The sequence below is a fragment of the Carassius carassius genome, chromosome 22 (assembly GCF_963082965.1).
Source record: "Carassius carassius chromosome 22, fCarCar2.1, whole genome shotgun sequence".
In the NCBI taxonomy this organism is placed as follows: Eukaryota; Metazoa; Chordata; class Actinopteri; order Cypriniformes; family Cyprinidae; genus Carassius; species Carassius carassius.
In genome coordinates, this window is record NC_081776.1 from 1,839,522 (window position 1) to 1,859,126 (window position 19,605).

The 19,605-nt window shown below is 38.7% G+C and overlaps 2 protein-coding genes across 4 annotated transcripts in view; one reads left to right on the top strand and one right to left on the bottom strand.

Moving 5' to 3' along the window:
- Positions 1–1,784, bottom strand: part of LOC132098657 (cGMP-inhibited 3',5'-cyclic phosphodiesterase 3A-like) — an 86,106-nt gene extending 84,322 nt beyond the window's left edge. For both annotated transcript variants that reach the window (XM_059504745.1, XM_059504744.1), the window contains exon 1: positions 483–1,784. In XM_059504745.1, coding sequence (XP_059360728.1) covers positions 483–1,268 — 786 coding nt within the window. In that variant the 5' untranslated portion in view covers positions 1,269–1,784. The remainder of the gene's footprint in view (positions 1–482) is intronic.
- LOC132098658 (palmitoyltransferase ZDHHC17) overlaps positions 1–19,405 on the top strand; it is a 283,638-nt gene extending 264,233 nt beyond the window's left edge. Inside the window, exon 18 of one of the 2 annotated variants that reach the window (XM_059504749.1) lies at positions 19,388–19,405. The gene's annotated coding sequence lies outside the window, so the exon portion shown is untranslated. Of the gene's footprint in view, positions 1–19,383 lie in introns of both variants that reach the window. The other variant, XM_059504747.1, reaches the window with a different exon arrangement.
- Positions 19,406–19,605: the final 200 nt, after the last annotated feature.

The following is a 19,605-nucleotide window of genomic DNA, read 5'->3' on the forward strand; positions in this document are numbered from 1 at the left end:
TCTGGAAAAACACAACCAACAGAAATACATTTTCATAGATTTATGATCATGTAATAAGAGGTAACACTTTACACTGCATTATGGTATTGTAATTCCTTACAGCAGCAGTAAGTGCATGCAGTTCATAAGTACCACTACTATAATTTATGCAAACTAACGTGTGACCTATTTTTTATTATATGATCAATAGCAGCAAAAGCAATATTAAGACAGTCTTGTTGTTAAACAGCTGCTTAATTTTCTAATTCAGGAGCAATAAAGCCAAACAGTGTTAAAAGCGCGTCCTGACGCGGCATTATTGTCGTCCTTGTGATCGAAAGCGGCAGGAATAATAACAATGTCTTGTTTTAATCCGCTAATACACGAGCAGTTACAGTAAACGATCATGTTCGGACTTCTACAGACGCGCTGGAAAGCGACGCGCTACCGTTCCGATGTGTCGTTTGCGATCGATGGCAGCTCTATCATTAAAGAGGACGTACCTGGTCTCTCTGCAAACAGGGCAGCGATGTCCGCCTGTGAGATTTGCTCCTGGGCTGGCCGTGCTGTGCCATGTCTGACGAGACTACGGAGCTGGACCTCCTGCGCCTCTTAAATACCGGAATATCTCCCCTCGATCCCTCCCGGTGTGATGCGCCCTGCCCCGGCAGCAGCCTGTCCGCATACCTCGCCAGCAGGACCCCCAGCACCCCGAGCAGGTACGCCAGGTAGGGTCTCCAGCTGGCGCGCACCTTCTGCAGAGACAGCAGCGATACGGTCCTGATGATGCTGATGAAGAGGAGCACGGAAATGCCCTGACCCAGACGCACCACCATGAGCGCCCCGCTGGCCAGGCAGGCGAGCAGCACCAGCGCGGTGGCCGTGAATGAGTACAGCTGCTGCGCATCCAACAGCGACTGCGCCGCCGCTTCGCCCAGATGGCACACGGTGAGCAGGAACACGGCCGTGCGGATGAGCACCCCGCAGCGGAGCAGATACACACCCACCCAGAAGAAGGCACACACGAGCGTAAAGACGGGCGAGAGCAGCTGCCACACGAGCTCCACGAGCGTCACCAAGTGAGAGCCAGAGTGCGCGTGTGCGCGCTCCGCGTCCCAGTCCGCGGACTGAGCGAGCAGCGCGAGCAGCACGGACAGTGAAGCGACGCACACGGCCGAGGAGAGGCTCCTACGGCTCCACACGAGAGCCAAGCACGAGTGCCAGCAGTCCTGCTCCACGGGAGTGACACAAGTGCGCACATAGCCGTTGCGCACGGATTCCAGTGCCATCGGTCACGGGAGAGCACGCGTACGCGCTCGCGCACACACGCATTAATGCGCAGCACCGCTGTTCCTTCACACGTGGGCCAGTGACTCTCGGACTGGGAGACTTCAACGCATCCTCGGAGTAAAGTAAAGCCGGGGTGCGCGGAGGAGAAAAGCGAGCCCCTTTTCTTTGCAATGCGTAAAATCCCCCATCGTCTTACAATCCAGTCAAGCGGAACGAGGAATTCCTGATGTTTCTAGGCCACCACCATCCTGCTCCTCCACCTCATCAGTGATCTCTCTCTCTCTCCCTCGCGCTCCCTCTGTTTGTTTCTCTCGCGTGCTCTCGGATTATTTCCCCTCTTGGATCATTTTCACGCGTGGAAACTCTCGCTGCACAAAGATTTCCGTGACTTTTGGATCGTATTGGCCAGTGTCCCGTCGCTCGCGAGGCGGTCCCTAAACAGAGAGAGCGCGCGTTGCTCCGTATGCCGATTAGACCCGATTCAGAACATCAGTCAGTTGATTTGTTGATTTCAGCTGCTCGCGTCCATGTGCTTTCTTCCCTGTTTCATTTTTTTTATAACTCACCTACATTGACGTCATCATCCTTTCCGTACGTGGGGTACGTTTAAATGGCGGGAAATAAATGACTCACACTTGAAATAAAGGAAACAAAATACTTTTTTAAAACCTAAATAATAGACAATTTTTTATGTGCATGCTGTGCATAAGGTGAAATGGCACAGTGAACCCTTAAAATAGTTTGAATATATTTTTTTCCCAACTACAGTAAACTATTAAAGTACATTAAACTAAAAATCACAGCTTTCTTGACAATTAGTTTTAAGACTGACATTTTTTTAATGATAATACTTTAGCAGATTCAATTAAGGATTTATGTACAAACAATAATTTATTAGCCCCATTTATGAAGAATGTTATTTAAAAAAATAATAATAAATGTGTGTCTCTGATTTTATCTCACTTTGGTATTAGTTTTTGCAGACTGGATTTTCTTTTACAGTGAATTTTATATTTCATTTGCATTGAGTTATAACCACAATTCCTTGCAATATCAAATAAAATTAATATGAAAGTCAGAAATTAATAATCTATCAGCCCCAGACTCTAAGAGTTTTTCATTTATTTGATTTAAGTTTTTTCTTCGGTATTGGTTCCTGCAGAGTCTAAATTTCATGTTTATTACCAGCGTCAAACTAAATTCAAATGAAAGTCACTAGTTTTTCTGCTGTTTTAATTAAGACTTTGTGTGTGTTTCCGCAAACTTATGTTATGAGCCCAGGATATGTGGTATTATTTCATATTTTTATGTTTTATTTTCTTCAATCCTTCTTCAGTATCAGTTCTTGGTGACTTTACAGTAAAATTTTACAGTTTGTTAACATTTGCCTATCAATGCACCATCAAGATCAAACAAAAATCATATGACCATCATTTGGTTTTCTTGGCTGTTAGTTCTAGCGGAGCAATTTTCCTGTAATATATTAGTGACTACTTAACATTTACTGGTAAACACGACTCCCTATCGTTGCATGAGCGAGATCAAATAAAAATCCTATGAATGATGGCATTCCCAATCTGGTTGCCATTCACACAGGAGCTCGCAGTGTGGGCAGAATTCCCAGGAGGAAGAAAACCAGTTCCTTAACAAAGGACCATTTCTCTGCTGGTTGGACAGAAACTGGCAGCTGAGACATTTTAAGAGTCTGATGGATGTCCACATCCCACGGTGACGCTCTGAGTTTCCCGGCCTCCCGCCGATGAGGCGCAGCTGAGGGAATGTGGGAGCGCTTGTTTGGAAAGCTGCAGAGGCAACAGTGTCTTCCGGTCTCGGCTCCTGGGTCAGTCGAGGGCCATCTAATATTAAGTCCTTGCGTCATGTCCTCCAAACAGCAAAATAAAGATAAGGATATAAATTGCAGAGAAAAATCCTAAGCGGGAACACAGCAGAGCCATTTCTGAGGATAAGGAAATGCCCCTGTAAAAACAAATGCCTAAATCCTGTATTATGGTGTTAGGTCATCATAGGTTAATGCAATAAATTGAAAATATGGTAAAGGAAGCTCATTTGGCATTATGGAATATTATAAATGGTATAAAGGAGCTTAAGTGGTATTAAAATGCAGAAAGCCAAGATTATCATTAAGGTATTATTATAGTTTTTGCTAATATTTTGAATCAGTTTTTATTTCTATATTTTCTGTTTTAGTTAATATTTTAGTATTTTATTGTGTTTTTGTCATTTTTAGTTTAATATATATATATATATTTATGTTTCCTCAATATATCACAACATATTCTTAGTTAAAAAATAAGTGGCAAAAATCCACTTAAAATGCCGAAGCCATTCCCAGGTTAGCCACTAAGGGGCACTACTTTTTCCACGCGATAAGATGCAATGACCAAATATTTAACTTTTTGTCCTCTCTAAATGTCTAAATGTTTTCTGCTCACCTTAATATCGAATCCAGATTGATTTCTCAAATGCATTAATGTGAGGCTATTTCCAGCCTGTTTAGTTATGATTGTGTCACGACGCTCTTGAACATTCATTTCCATCGGAAAGATGCGCTCAAGCCAAAGTTATACATGAGAAAAGAATAATTGTACGTAGGCTTGGAGGTGTTTACACTTAAATCTATTTGCAAGTCTCAAAGCTGCCAGTCTGAAACATCTCGCCCAGCCTGTGATAAATAATCAGACACTCTGGGTTCAGGGCTTGCTGCAGAAAAAGCTGAAATATAAGCATGAAACTGTGTGGGGGAACTTTAACATGTGAGTCCAAAATGCATTACAGGTGGAGCGATCGGGGATTAAGTCTGGGAGAAGATTCAATTTTCCCTCCTAGTACATCAGCTCTAGCATAAACCCCGGCTTGGCACAAGATGCCAAGTATAAAAGCATAATTTCACCTCCACCCGCCCGCCTCGCCGCTCTCTAGACACACTCCTGTGGTTATGAATGGAGAATGTTCTGTATGCAGAGAGCCGTCCTCCGGGAACGCTGGGATGGAATTGTGGGATACTGTCACTGAACGGACTGGGTTTTGAGCAATTGTCCTGAACATTTACATAATGTCATTTGAAACATGGATTGTGTTTGTCAAGCACATTGTTATTTCTAAGAGTTGTGCTTGTTTAATGTTTAGTTGAAAAAGCAAGAACCTCGAATGCATGGACGCCATGAACCTGCCAATCAGCTAAAACAAGCAATTCACAGTCCTGGCCTTTCACAAAGTCACATATATATAGTGCTTTATACAATATAGATTGTTTCAAAGCAGTTTCACAGTTAGTGTTAATGTTGCAAAATGCTTCGGTTGTGAATGAAATCTACAGAAGACAATGGTGCCATTATTCAGCTCAGTTCAGTGTTGATTCAACTCAGTTCAATAAGTATCGATGTTGCAAAGAGACTGCAAAGCATGCAAAAAGCCAAAAGTCAACTTTCTCCACATTTGAAAAGACTGTCATTTTTGCTGACATCACCAAGGCCTCATATCATTAAGCCCCTCCCCTCCAATTGCCTGTCACTTCTCACAGTCCAATCAAATCCAAATTATCTCAAGCTCCGCCCTACTTTTTCTTATTAAATATTCCTTTTTACTCAATAATGTGTCTTACTCATTATGGAAGGAAATGGGAAATAAACTGCAAAGTGCAAAGGTTATCTAAAAGTCAAACTGTTAAAACATTTTGTTAATTGAAATAAAATAAAATAAAATTACAAGAAAAGCTTATTACAAACTTATTTCAACTAGTGGCTAAGGCACCATTTCTAATTTCTAACGCTGAAGCATTAAAATTACGAACTAGAAATAATATAAATCAATACAAAACAAAATAATAAGAAGAAAAAACTTAAAAGGTAATATTTAAAATAAACAAAAACTAATAAAAATGCAAGTAAAAATTCTGTCTTTTGGATGGACAGAAATCTGGACAATGTCTATATACATTTCTGCTAGTTGTTTACTGCATAACGGTTCACAGACTGACATTGCTTTGCAATTATTTGTACCCTAAAGAGATCCAGATGAACGGTTAAGTTTTATGTAATCTAAATGCAAAGTGGACGAAAAGTCTGTCAGCATGAGCCTGCGGTGAAACAAACCTCACCAATATTTCCGGAACCTCATTAGCATCACATCTTTCGGCTAAACTGTATCTGTTTAGTTCAGCTGTTGCATAGAGACCAGAGCTTGACATGTTTTGCTGCAAAGAATCCTATCTGACCCAAAAACGTGCACGGAGACTTTCCACTGGGCCAAAAATCTTTTTCTCGGAAGAACAGCCGGTTCTAGAATGGTAGCAGAGAACTGCTGAGGTGTAAAAGCAAAAAAGCCTCCTGTAAATACAGTACAAGAGCATGCTTTTCAATTCCCTAGTTACAGTGATTCATAATCATGACAATGTTTAATAGTGGGTCAGTAAATAGAGCATTTTTTATTCAGGCCCTCATCACTGAGCTCTAGGAGAAAGAGAAATAAAAAGTAACACTAAATTCCCTTGCTCAGGGTACTGGTGACCTTTGACCCCGGCACCCAACAGCTGCTCGAAACAAGAAGAGAAAAATTAATGTGGATTAAAAATCTAAATAAAAAAGGTACTGTATTTGTGACTTTTTATCTCCCAATTCTGATTTAGGCCCAATCCCAATTCTATTTTATACCCCTTCCCCTTTTTTCATTAAAATCTTTATTTATGCCAAAAAGCTTACATTTGTGTGTCTTTTTGTTCACTGTTCATACCCCTTCGTTTGAAGTGTGGTCCCGAAAAAAGAAAATCGAGACACCCCAACCCCTTCACGTGAAAGGGGAAGGGCTAAGGGGTAGAATTGGGATTGGGCCTTATTTTCTTCATATCTCAAAATTCTGACCTTTTCTTAGAACTGAAAGATATAAACTCGTAATCATGAATTACAATGTCAGAATTTCAAGATATAAACGTGCAATTGACTGTGAGTTTATGAGTTTGAGAGAAAAAAGTGTGAATTGTGAGATTTAAACTTGCTATTTGCATGATATGAACTGAGAAAGAATTGCATCATATGTCTTGCAGTTCTAATCATCATCATCTTGCATGCAGTTGCGAGTTTATATCACAGAATACTGACTGTGTAACTCGCAATTGTGAGTTAATATCTCTCAGTTCTGACTTTAGAACATGCAAGTGCAAATTTTTAATCACACCATGTATCAAAAGTCAGAATTGCAAGATGTAAACTCTCAATTGCAAGAAAAAAACATCAGAATTACGATATAAAAGTCACAACTAGCTTGTTTATTTTTTATTCAGTTTCAGAAACAAGCTTCCATGTGAACCCACTTGAGCGTCACGAGTGTAACGGAGGACAAATATGAGCATGAAGCTCTTTATCATTGTGCTCCAATTAATTATTTATGAGGCTGAAAGAGAATCGGGGCTAATGGCAAACACTCAGGCTCAATATATACGTACACACTCGACTGGAGTGCTGAATGAATACATGCTCGTTTTGGGCTCTGAAGCAGGTGAGCGGTTGATTTCAGAGCGTATGCTAATAGCTGTGTGGATGGTGGTTGGGCTTTGATGTCGAGGACGGCACTTGCGACAGGAACGCGTAGCTGCGCTGTTTTTGGAAGCAGGCGAGAAAAAATGCTTAAATTAAAACGGCATTCTGGACCGTTCCTTAATCAGCCTGGCAACTCATAAACACACTCCCCCTCCACACACACACACACACACACACACATGCTGAATCGCTTTAAATGTGTTTCAAACAGCACAGCCTGTGTGTCTCTATGGAATCTGTCTGGCAGAATTCATTCCTTAAACATGTCCTATGTGTGACCCCAAACAGAAGGAAAACTAAATAATACATGTGGGTTAATTAACACGGTTACAGTCTGTCATGTTCAAATAAAACAGTCCTTGATGTCATTATTAGCATGCTGCTAATAATGAGAAACTTAAAAAACTGCATGGTGAGCATCCAAAACATCATGCCAACCACTCAGAAATGAATGCCTTGGATGCACTGGCAACCACCCAACTGTGCATTCTGGGAAATGAAGTGTTCGTCCACCCTGGTCTGTCTGTTGTCTATCTATCTAATTTAAGATTTAAGACAATTTAGTAACACCATTGCATCGTAGCACTATTCGCATTATCTTTAAAAAACAAAACAATCTGGAATATCTACTGCTGTAAAAATCATATCAGTCTAGCACAGTTTAACAAAAGGAGGATAAACACACAGTCTAACTAAACAACTGAAGTCGTGAACAGCTTGTTTGCTCTTCCATCACATCATCCACACCCTATAACTCGACTGACCCACCTTCTTAAAACACTTCGCTCTTTCCAGCCTCTGGCTCATGTATGCTCGTTAACTTCCTTGACTTTCCCCAATAATGCCAAATGAAACTATTTGTCATGTGTTTGACACAGGGTGCTCAACGTAATTTGGTGTGTGTTTGTCCAAAAGCTGCCAGGAAAAACACTGGAAGTACACCTCAGCAGAGGGAATGGGGACCGGAGCACAAAAGTGTGCTTTCACACAGCTGAGCTCTGGGGAAAGTGAGGGGCCCGGGGCCCGAGAGATGACTGTGGACTTTCAGGTTTTCCCTCCGCCTTGCAGACATGTTTTTATAAACACCAGGAATGCGTCAAAAAGGCACAGTCCAAGTACCTTCCTCTTTTTTTTATTTTTACGAGCGTCAATCCATCATCCACCAATCAGATGTAGCGCACAGTGAGGCCCCGCCTCCTGCTGAGTGTGGCATGGAAACACAATCTGCAGCGTTAGCTATGTATCCACCACTGCAGCATGAGGGAATTGTGGGAAGCATCTACATTTACCAAAAATGTAATAGAGGACGTGAAATCATGAGACGGATTCCAAACATTGTTAATCTTTCCATCAGTTTCTCTCAGTGATGAAGCCCGGCTGAATAACTGCACGGCCTCAAACTCAACCCATGACGCATCTGGGGAGATTTATACATACAGAGCATTCAGCCTCCCTGTTTGTCTGGAATGACGCTGTGCGTCGCCAACTCCTAAAACTGAGTCAACATTTTGTCACTCGAGCCGAGAGAGCGAACCTCATGAAAGACACGTCCAAGACACATTTAACCTGAAAATCACAATAGAAAATAAATAAGAAAATGATGCTTGTTTTAGGACCATAAAAAAATAATCATGAAATTTCCCTTCATTACTGTAATGCAGTAGAATATTTAAATTGTTTTGTAATTTACATATGGTGAATCTCATAATTCATCGTACAATATTTTCTCCTTACCATGAAACTATATTTTACTCTAAATTTTACTTTACATTTTAGCTGCATTTAAAGTATAGTAAATCTTTTAAATATATATTTATTTAAATCCGAAATGTTTTTTATTTACATATGGTCATTCTCATTAAATTATATCATTATTATAGTACAGAATATACTATAAAATGTAAAATTTTCACCTTACTACAAAAAATATTTTGACTGTATAAAAGCTATTTTACATTTACATTTTTTTTTCATTTAAATGAAATAGGAAAAAAATTCATTACCAAATACAATAAAAACCATACAACATTTTCAACATTTCTGACAGGCTGGTGTTATATCTTTCAGTTGGATGTTATAATACAGAGTAAATACAGCTGGACAAAACAAAACCTGTGTCCGTCAAAATATGATTCTTTTAAAAGGGGCTGATTCTTTTCATTACCAACTGTAATACAAAACACAATATATAACAATATAATCAGGATTATAATACAATATATCCTATAATACACTATGTAATATTTTCTTATTACTATATAACAATATTTTTTACCTTATAAGTGTTATTTTTAAATTCAATTTGAGTTAAAACTGAATGTAAAAAACTGAATTTAATTTAAATAAATAAACCAAAAAATCCAATTAGCATTTATGCAATATTGTTATAAAATGTAACTTAATGTGTTATAGTAATAACAATTGCTAATGTATCATGTAAATAATCTAAATCCTCAGAACATAATAACAATAATAAGAAGAAGTAGAAATCAATAAAAGTAAGCATCATAATAATTGAATATATAGGCTTCAATTGAACTAGAACTGCAGTGAAACAGTGAGGAGAAACGCAGCCTCAGTTCTGTCAGGACGAGTTACAGGGATGAGAAGCAGAAATCTCACATTAGGAGCTGAACTGTTTGAACTGGGACTCAGTCATGATGAAGTCATAACCCTGAGACCTTCCCGTCCACAGAAGCTAGACATATTGGGTCATCGCTGCATGCTCATCTCTCTTCGTGCATGCAGCAAAGTGGAAGGAACATCACAATTGACATCACTTTTGAAGATTTAGTCATGACAGAAGAGAACAGATGTGAATAATAAATCATCTTCTTTCTTCTTACATATTTTATTTGTGCAAAAGCTGGATGGTATGCTAAGAACCGAGCCGATGCATCTGCCAGGCTTTGATTAGCGTCGGCGAAGAGCTCCCAGCATCCTCTGAGGACACAAAACAAGCGGCAGCGACCGTCTTTGATGATCATACAGAGTTATGAAAGCACATGTTGTATCATAGGTGCAGCACTCAGAAACACAAGACAAGCCTTGAGAGAAATGCATTTGAATAGTTGTGAGGTTGTGCGACGGCATAATACTGAAATATGACTTTCATCAGCTGATGAGCGCTGGGTTTTCATAGGGACACGATGAGCTGACTCACTGTAATTAGGTTACGGAGTTTCTTGCTAAAACTGATTGTGCGTGTCCCACCGGCTGATGGATGGAAACGCTATGCCGAGAGCACATTTTAATACCCCGGATTTTCAAACCCACTTACTGTTCTCAGTCTTTCTTCAGAAGACAATACCCGTAACGCAATTACTGCAGGATAAAATTTGCCTGGCTCCTAAAATAACTCCCACATAGAGACCCCGCTTCCAAGTAACTGTCTCGCCTGTCCTCGCTCGTGCAGGTATAATTTCTCAGTTAATGCATACTAACAAAGAAACCGACCTAAAAAAGCATCCTAAACAAATTATGTGCAAGTTTTAGAAATATCCACGGAGACGTAGGATTCTTCACATGGACAATAATGAGTAAAACGTAACACAATATGCAGCAAACATCCAGGTGCTCCCTCGAGAAAGAGTGAGGTTAACCCTGTAAAGTCTGACTAAAGTTTGCATATTTGTTATTTCTGAGTATCATAATATGGAGTAAAAACACCACAGTTTTATTCAGAGGCCCAAACTGAGCAAAATTATGCAATTTGGGGGAGACGCTGATATTTATATGGCACGAAGTAGCAGTATAGCAGATACTTCTAAAAACTGATACAATTATTTCTGATTAAAATATGTCTTAGTAAGACATTATCTGAATGCTTAGTTTAACGACCAAAACAATGCATTACAATACAACTGCAATTCTGAGTTTACATTTTGCAATTTTCCGTTTTCACCATGGGACAAAAAAGGTAACTGTGACTTTTTATATCCGAATTTCTGTTATACACAATTCTGAGTTCATATCTCACAATTTCAAATTAAAATCTCACATTTGTGAGTTTATGTCTTGCAATTCTGTTTATATCTTGAAACTCAGTTTGTTTTGAAATTCCAAAGTAACTGTCTGGTTCAGCTCAGCTTCTAAATCTGACCTCAGAAGACTACAGAGGGTAGTCCGGACTGCTGAGCGAATCATCGGTTCAACTCTCCCATCTATTCAAGAACTGTACTTATCCAGAGTGAGCAAAAGGGCTGTTAAAATCACTCTGGACCCCTCACATCCAGCACACTCCCTCTTTGAACTGTTGCCATCTGGTCGACGCTACAGTGCACTGAGCACCAGAACGACCAGACACAGGAGCAGTTTCTTCCCTCAGGCAATCCATCTTATGAACAGCTGATACACACTGAACACACTACACTTTATATTTATATACACATACACTTAATTTATCTAACACACATACTTAGTATACACTTAAATTTTGCACATAATATACATGTACATACATAACTGCATTTTTGTAATATACCTGCCTACAATTGTCAATTTGTATGTTGTCATTCCTTATCTACTTATTTGTATTTTTTGTATTTTTATATTCTTTTATTATGTGTTTTTTGTTCTGTCGCTGTCATTCTGTTGTACTGTGGAGCTTCTGTCACGAAAACAAATTCCTCGTATGTGTAAACATACCTGGCAATAAAAGCTCATTCTGATTCTGATTTCTGAAATTTATATATTGCAATTTTGAGTTTATATCTTGCAATTCCGGGTGTATATCTCACAATTTTAAAGTTATATCTCACAAATTTGAGTTTGCCTTGCAACTCCGAGATTATATCTTGAAATTCCAACTTAATATCTCACAAGTTTATTTCTTACAATTTAGAGTTTACGTCTTACACTTTTTTCCCCTCAGAATTCTGAGTTTACATCTTGCAATTGTTTACTTTTTTCTGCCATGAAAAAAAAGCAATTGCAACTTTATCTCACAATTTAGATTTTTTTCTTGCAATTGCAAATTTATATCACCCAGCTCCTACTTTTCTCCCCTTTACATTTTGCAAATGTGATAAAAATGAGATATAAACTTAGAATGGCAAGAAAAGAATTCTGAATTATGAGATAAAAAGTTGCAATTACCCTTTTTTTTAGGAAACAAGCTTCAATAGTTTTACTATCCACCAGACAAAATCAGCTCATTTAGCACAAAGGTTGTAGGACGAGTTACACTCAAGTGTTTTTAAATCCCTGCTCCTAAATAAGCAATAGTAAAAGAAGTGCTGATGCATCTACTAAAGACTTCACAGGAGATGAAGCTGCTCAGATGCTGCTCTCCTCGGCTGCTCTTAGGAGAAAGAGAGAGAGAGAGAAAAAGAGAAAGAGGTGGACCGACTTCTAAAGTCCCGACTTCTCTTTTATCATATGCCTGGCTGCACAACTGTGCTCCTCCTAATTGTTTCCAGAAGACACAGGGCTTGTTTGTGTCTTGCTGGACTGGAAAATGCCCCGTTTCCTGTTCTTTTCTCTTGCTTTAATAAGGAAGTGGATTTGGCCACCTGTTCTAAACCAGAATCCACAGAGGAGCGCTGGAGAATAAAAGGTGAAAATCTCCGCCGATTTTCCTTCTTTTACTCGCACTCTCTCTGTCACTGTGACAGTGTGTGTGTGTGTATTTATATTCATGACGTCTTTAAGGCTCAATGTGTTCTACATTAGAGCAAATCTAAAGTTTTACACAGTTTTGGACGTCAATAACTCGAACTCGGCAGGTTCCATCACCTCAAATATTCTGACCACAACCTGGCACCCATGTTACGAAACATTACTTGGACATTTGCATCACATCCTGTGGACAGTGGTTGAATTCCAGGAAATTCATACATCTAAAACTTTGTTTGTATTCACATACTCCCATTCTATTACTAGATTACACGTACATAAATCAACAGATAAAAAAACAATCCCATTAGAGAACCGTACAGAAATACTTCTGAGAGTCATACATTTTTATTATGAATGCTAAATTATCTTAAATTATGTCCTCTTGGCTCCTGATAATCTTTCCGAGCGGTTAACTCTGACAAACCGTCCATGAATTTGCTGTGCTAGTGCCCAAACACAATAAAAACACTGGTGATATGTGCATCTCTATTACTGTTGCTCAAACTTATGATGTGATTTGTACAAACCCCTGACACTTAGAATTAATCAGTCACATAACTAGCAATATCTATAGAGCCAAACAAATCAAAGACTTGAGGCAGTGTTATTATTGAACGAAAACTAAAACAAAACTATATGACAGAAAAGGTTTCAATTTCAGACAGAAATGAAACTAAAATTTAGTTTACAAACTAAATAAATAATACATTTTTTTCAAATAAAAAATGGTTCGTTTTTGCTACAAAATAGGTTTAATAACAGATTTTATATTTTAAAAGTTTACAACCTATCTGTATTACTCATGAAATGCCACTAGATTAGCAATATTTAGAAATTTAATGTTTAGAAAATTATATCAGTAGGATTATTGAACTGTGAAAGTACTAAAAGACTAAAACAAAAACTATAATAAAACTAAAAAATAAATTTATATTAAAAAACTAAACAGAAAACAGAAATAAAAATGTTTGTGCCACTAAATAAAAGAATGAATATATCAAAGATAATGAGAATAAAGTTATAGCAATATGAGATTTAAGACAAAATATTTAGATTTTTGTCTTGAATTTATTCTCTGAATTTTTCAATTTGTAATTTAATCTTGTATTGCTATGACTTTATCCTCATAATTTTGGCTTTTTTCCTAAAAATGCGATTATTTTATTCTCATGAATCTGATATTTGTTTATTATTATATAGTAATTATTTCATGTGGGACTAAAACACTGTTGTATATTTTTTCAAAACACACTACAATAAAATAAAAAATGGCTACAAAATAATTATAGTTTGTGATGCCTGGTATATTAAGAAAATTTCAACCTTTGCAACCCATCTGTATTACACATTAACATTCCACTTAATTAGTACTAATATAAATTAAACACTGTTAATATTTAAAATTAAATCGTTAAGTGCATCGATTTTGAAAAGACTCAAAATAAACTAGAAGAAAAAATGTAATTAAAACATCAAAATTATGGAGGGCCATTTTGACTTTGCACAGCTGAGATACAAACAATTGTATCGCAGGACTCTTATAATCCTCTTTCTATTACCCTACTGGGTATTCATCATGTTTTTATAGACATGCGCCACTCATTTTTCACAGAAAGCATAAAAATCCAGCGAATCCTCCGCAAACCTTTCAGTAAAGCGATCTGAGTGCCAGTGCTAGACAAAGCTGGCGTAATTGCTCTCGCTGAAGCTCTGGAACCACTAAATGACTTCCTAAGATCTCACTCATTTCCTGTCGCAAATCTTTCTTGCAGAGATTTGCCCATTAGGTCCTATTTTCTTTTCGTGGCGTCCCTTGAGCACAGGCCAAGCTCTCTCTCTCGCTCACTCGAACCCAGACGTCCCAATCTCTTCCCCCAATCTAATCTGCAGCACCAGGAAATCCAAGCGAAATGTGTCATTCCTCTTTGTCCTCCCAAACAGCACCACAATCCTTCCTCCAGGAGTCCCGGTGCTTGCGTCAGAGCCCTGATAAGTGCACGGCTACTAACCCTTCAGGAATCCTATGATAAAAGGCTTTTTAAAATAAGCGTAGAAAAAAAAAAAGCCAGGTGTGATGGATTGTGGGAAACAGAGATGGTTGTGTTTACTACTCTTGCGATGCTTATGCTGGTGGAACTGGAGCTTTTACGCAGAACTGGGACGTAGGAGAGCAAACACTGTGTATCTGGGCATGAACTCCATCCTGAATGTTTTTTTTGGGGGGCTGGAACTCAAACTCTGGATGTGTTTGCTTCGTTTCTACACAACCGACCCAACAAACAATTGAGACATGATCTGCAAATACAGTCAGGAAAGGACTAAGCGGGTCAATCTGCATACTAGCAAGCAACCAGTCCAAACTAGTCCTCATCTCAACCTCACCTTGTTCACTGACCATTAAATTTGGCAAGAACTTTTTATGTTTAAGTCCTAGTGGGAAGATTGTATTATTTGGGAAGTCGTGATTACAAAGTTGGGGGCGTTCACATCACTTTTGTTAGAGCAATTGGCGAGGTACCCTTTATACATAACATACAAGATTTTTTAACTCTACATCTAAAACTTGATGAATAAATCTAAATAAACTTAAGCTATTAAAATTAGTTCTGGTTAATTGAAATAGCGTGAAATAAAAATATAAATATAAATGAAAATGGCAAATGTTGCCTTGGAAACTAACTGAAATAAAATATGTTTAAGATAAAATCAATAGTATAAATTATTAAAAAAAGTAAAAAATAAATAAAAAAATTAAAAGTAAATTAAAAATCTATAAATTATGCAAAACATTTTCTACCAATCTGAAATAATTCCATTCATAATAAACATGAATTCATGTCAAATTAAATGACACACACTTAAAATTTGTGTCCAGAAATGTAAAAAGAAAACATCTATATATTAAAAAATGAAACTTAAAATATAAAAATAAAAGCTAATAAATAAGACAAACAAGAACATTTTAATGAAAATGACAGTGTTGCCTTGGCAGTTAACTAATATAAAATGTTTACATTAAAATAAAATTACTACTATAAACTACTAAAGGATGTGTAAAATAAAAAAGCTAAATATAAATATTTATAAAAAAAAGTCATAAATATGACAAACACAAAATAACTAAGACTTGAAACTTAAAATATAAAAAAGAAACTTATATAAAAAATATAAAAATCAATGCTAACTGAATATTAAAAATATAAAAATAATATACTAAAATATTATTTACTATTAAATAATAGTATTATATACTAAATATTATTATATACATATATATATATATATATATATATACTATTAAGATATATATGTATAAAATGCACCTATAAAACTAGATTAACTAGAACAAATTATAGATTTGCAGTCATAAATCTAAAAATCAGCTGATCGCATGAAAGGTCACCAGAGGTCAAGCAGTTTTTTTTGCTTACCTCATTGAAGAGAGTTGAGCGTGGACGCGAGAAGCTGGATTTGGCAGGACGCTCGTTTTTGAACGCAGTGGTGTATTCGAGCTAATATCCTCCCGATCGCTGCCTCTGGTGCTTGTCATCAACCGCGGGAGAAAATTTGCCGATTTGGTTCAATAAGCATGTGCTCAGGGCAGATGATGTCATTGCTCGTGTAACCTGTGCTCCATTACAGGTAAATAACATAACAGAGATGCTAAATGGGTCTCGTTGGCTCATTACAGATGCGCCATTTAAAAAAACACCAGGCTCTGCATATGAAACACAATCCTCCCTCCGGGGCTAGAAAAGTGACTGCTGTCGTTTAGCGATAAGTACATTCAGTTACATAGATGCTATTGTGAATCTGAGACTCTGATTAGCATCCATGCTAATCTCCTGTGTGTCTCAATGGATTAGCCGCATGGGGTCAGGACTGTTGATTTATTTCCGATTTATTTCTGGTGAAATATCTGCTCACTTGCTCAGATAAGTATTTGCTTTTTACTTGAATCTAGCCGTAGGCTCAGGTTGTTCACTGCAGTGGAAACAAATGAAACAGAACATAAATCTGAGAATTTAAACATGCAGACTCTTACTGACAACACACAATGAGGTCAGATGGGCTTTTCGCAAAATGAATGAATATAAAGCTTCATGGAAAAGCCCTTTAGGACGGATAAACCCCCCCTCTCTCAATTTATTAAAGACTTCAAACGAAGCTTCTTTTTTTTCTGAAAAACTCAGTCAAAGGGTAACAGAACATAACCTGCCTTCACTCTGCAAGGTCAATGATAAACCATGATAAGAAAAAGAAAAATATTTAATATAAACAATCATTTAAAATGTAAATATAAATAAAAATATGAAAAAAATTTAAATCTAGTTTAAAATGCATGTGCCATATTTTTTTTAAATTTTATCTTTTGTATTCATGTACATTTTTATTAATATAAATGTATTATATAAACAATTAATATAAATATACTATATATATATATATATATATATATATATATATATATATATATATATATTAATGACTAAGAGAATAAAAACAAAATGGTGCAAGGATCAAGTAATAAAACATAACAATATAAATAAGAATTTATGAATACATAAATATAACTAAATTCTCCGTATACATTTCCTTAAATATTGACTTCATATTTAAGTAATCTCTTTCAGTTGCAGTTATAATCAAATACAATAAATATAATATAGATATTGTCAGTGTTGGGGAGTAACTAGTTACATGTAACGGCGTTACGTAATTTAATTACAAAATTATTGTAACTGTAATTAGTTACAGTTACTAAGAAAAAATGAGTAATTAAATTACAGTTACTTATGAAATTTTTTACGATTACAAAGGGGATTACATTTGAATATTTACACACATCCACATACAGATTTAACTGATTTCTTTCCCAAATTGCACTGACTATTCTGAGACATACCGCCCTAATAATTTCCGGGATGCGGAAACACAGTCTGGTTCGTAGAATCCAGTCATAAAAAGTAAATGCCTAACGCGGACGAATATGCCACATTTTGGATGACTAAATCAAAAGTAGGTCAGTACACTTGAATCAAAACATGACATCGACTAGTGTCTGTGAATATAAAGCCCCAGAAATGCAATATATGACTTGCACATTCTGCGTGTCTGTGGAAGTCAGGCGCGGACTGGACACCGGGAGAACCGGGACAATTCCCGGTGGCCTGGCAGCCGATTTTGCCCCACTTTTTAATATCATTCTTGTATAATTGCCTGCCGAATGTACTAAAGCGATCATTTGTGAATCCGCCATTTGATAATTAAATCTCTAATAAGTCATGAAGTGTTAGTCGTGACTCGCGCGCTCTCCGCGCCTCCGCCAAACGGTTTGGATCAGACTCAGAGTAATCAATGCGAGAGAGAGAGAGAGAGAGAGAGAGACTGAGAGAGTGAGAGCGTGAGAGAGCGAGAGCGAGAGAGAGAGAGAGTGAGTGAGTGAGAGCGTGAGAGAGCGAGAGCGAGCGAGAGAGAGAGAGAGAGAGTGAGTGAGAGCGTGAGAGAGCGAGAGAGATAGAGAGAGAGTGAGAGAGAGTGAGTGAGAACGTGAGAGAGAGAGAGTGAGAGCGTGAGAGAGCGAGAGCGAGAGAGAGAGAGAGAGATAGAGTGAGTGAGAGCGTGAGAGAGCGAGAGAGAGAGAAAGAGAGAGAGAGAGTGAAAGCGTGAGAGAGCGAGAGCGAGAGAGAGAGAGAGAGAGTGAGTGAGAGCGTGAGAGAGCGAGAGAGAGAGAAAGAGAGAGAGAGAGAGTGAAAGCGTGAGAGAGCGAGAGAGAGAGAAAGAGAGAGAGAGAGAGTGAAAGCGTGAGAGAGCGAGAGCGAGAGAGAGAGAGTGAGTGAGAGCGTGAGAGAGCGAGAGCGAGAGAGAGAGAGAGAGAGAGTGAGTGAGAGCGTGAGAGAGCGAGAGAGATAGAGAGAGAGTGAGAGAGAGTGAGTGAGAGTGAGAGAGCGAGAGCGAGAGAGAGAGAGAGAGAGAGTGAGTGAGAGTGAGAGAGTGAAAGCGTGAGAGAGCGAGAGAGAGAGAGAGTGAGTGAGAGCGTGAGAGAGCGAGAGAGAGAGAGAGAGAGAGAGAGAGAGAGTGAGTGAGAGCGTGAGAGAGCGAGAGAGATAGAGAGAGAGTGAGAGAGAGTGAGTGAGAGTGAGAGAGTGAGAGCGTGAGAGAGCGAGAGCGAGAGAGAGAGAGAGAGTGAGTGAGAGTGAGAGAGTGAAAGCGTGAGAGAGCGAGAGAGAGAGAGAGTGAGTGAGAGTGAGAGAGTGAGAGCGAGAGAGAGAGTGAGAGAGAGTGAGAGAGTGAGAGCGTGAGAGAGCGAGAGAGTGAGAGAGAGTGAGTGAGTGAAAGCGTGAGAGAGCGAGAGCGAGAGCGAGAGAGAGAGAGAGAGTGAGTGAGAGCGTGAGAGAGCGAGAGCGAGAGAGAGAGAGAGAGAGAGTGAGTGAGAGCGTGAGAGAGCGAGAGAGAGAGAGAGAGAGAGAGAGAGAGAGTGAGTGAGAGCGTGAGAGAGCGAGAGAGATAGAGAGAGAGTGAGTGAGAGCGTGAGAGAGAGTGAGAGTGAGAGAGTGAGAGCGTGAGAGCGTGAGAGAGCGAGAGCGAGAGAGAGAGAGAGAGTGAGTGAGAGCGTGAGAGAGCGAGAGAGAGAGAGAGAGAGAGAGAGAGTGAGAGTGAGAGCGTGAGAGAGCGAGAGAGAGAGAGAGAGTGAGTGAGAGCGTGAGAGAGCGAGAGAGAGAGAGAGAGAGAGAGAGAAAGAGAGAGAGAGAGAGAGAGTGAGAGAGTGAGAGCGTGAGAGAGCGAGAGCGAGAGAGAGAGAGAGTGAGTGAGAGCGTGAGAGAGAGAGAGAGAAAGAGAGAGAGAGTGAGAGAGAGAGAGAGAGAGAAAGAGAGAGAGAGAGAGAGTGAGAGAGTGAGAGCGTGAGAGAGCGAGAGCGAGAGAGAGTGAGTGAGAGCGTGAGAGAGAGAGAGAGAGAGAGAGAGAGAGAGAGAGAGAGAAGAGAGAGAGAGAGAGAGAGAGAGAGAGAGAGAGAGAAAGAGAGAGAGAGAGAGAGAGTGGCCTGCTGGAGCAGAGAAGCAGAACTCCTGTTCAGGGTTTCAGGTCAGTTTCATCTGTAAAGATGCCTTTTTGTCTTTGTTTTTTTATTTATTTAATCAAGCAGCAGCACGTTGCTCATCAGTCA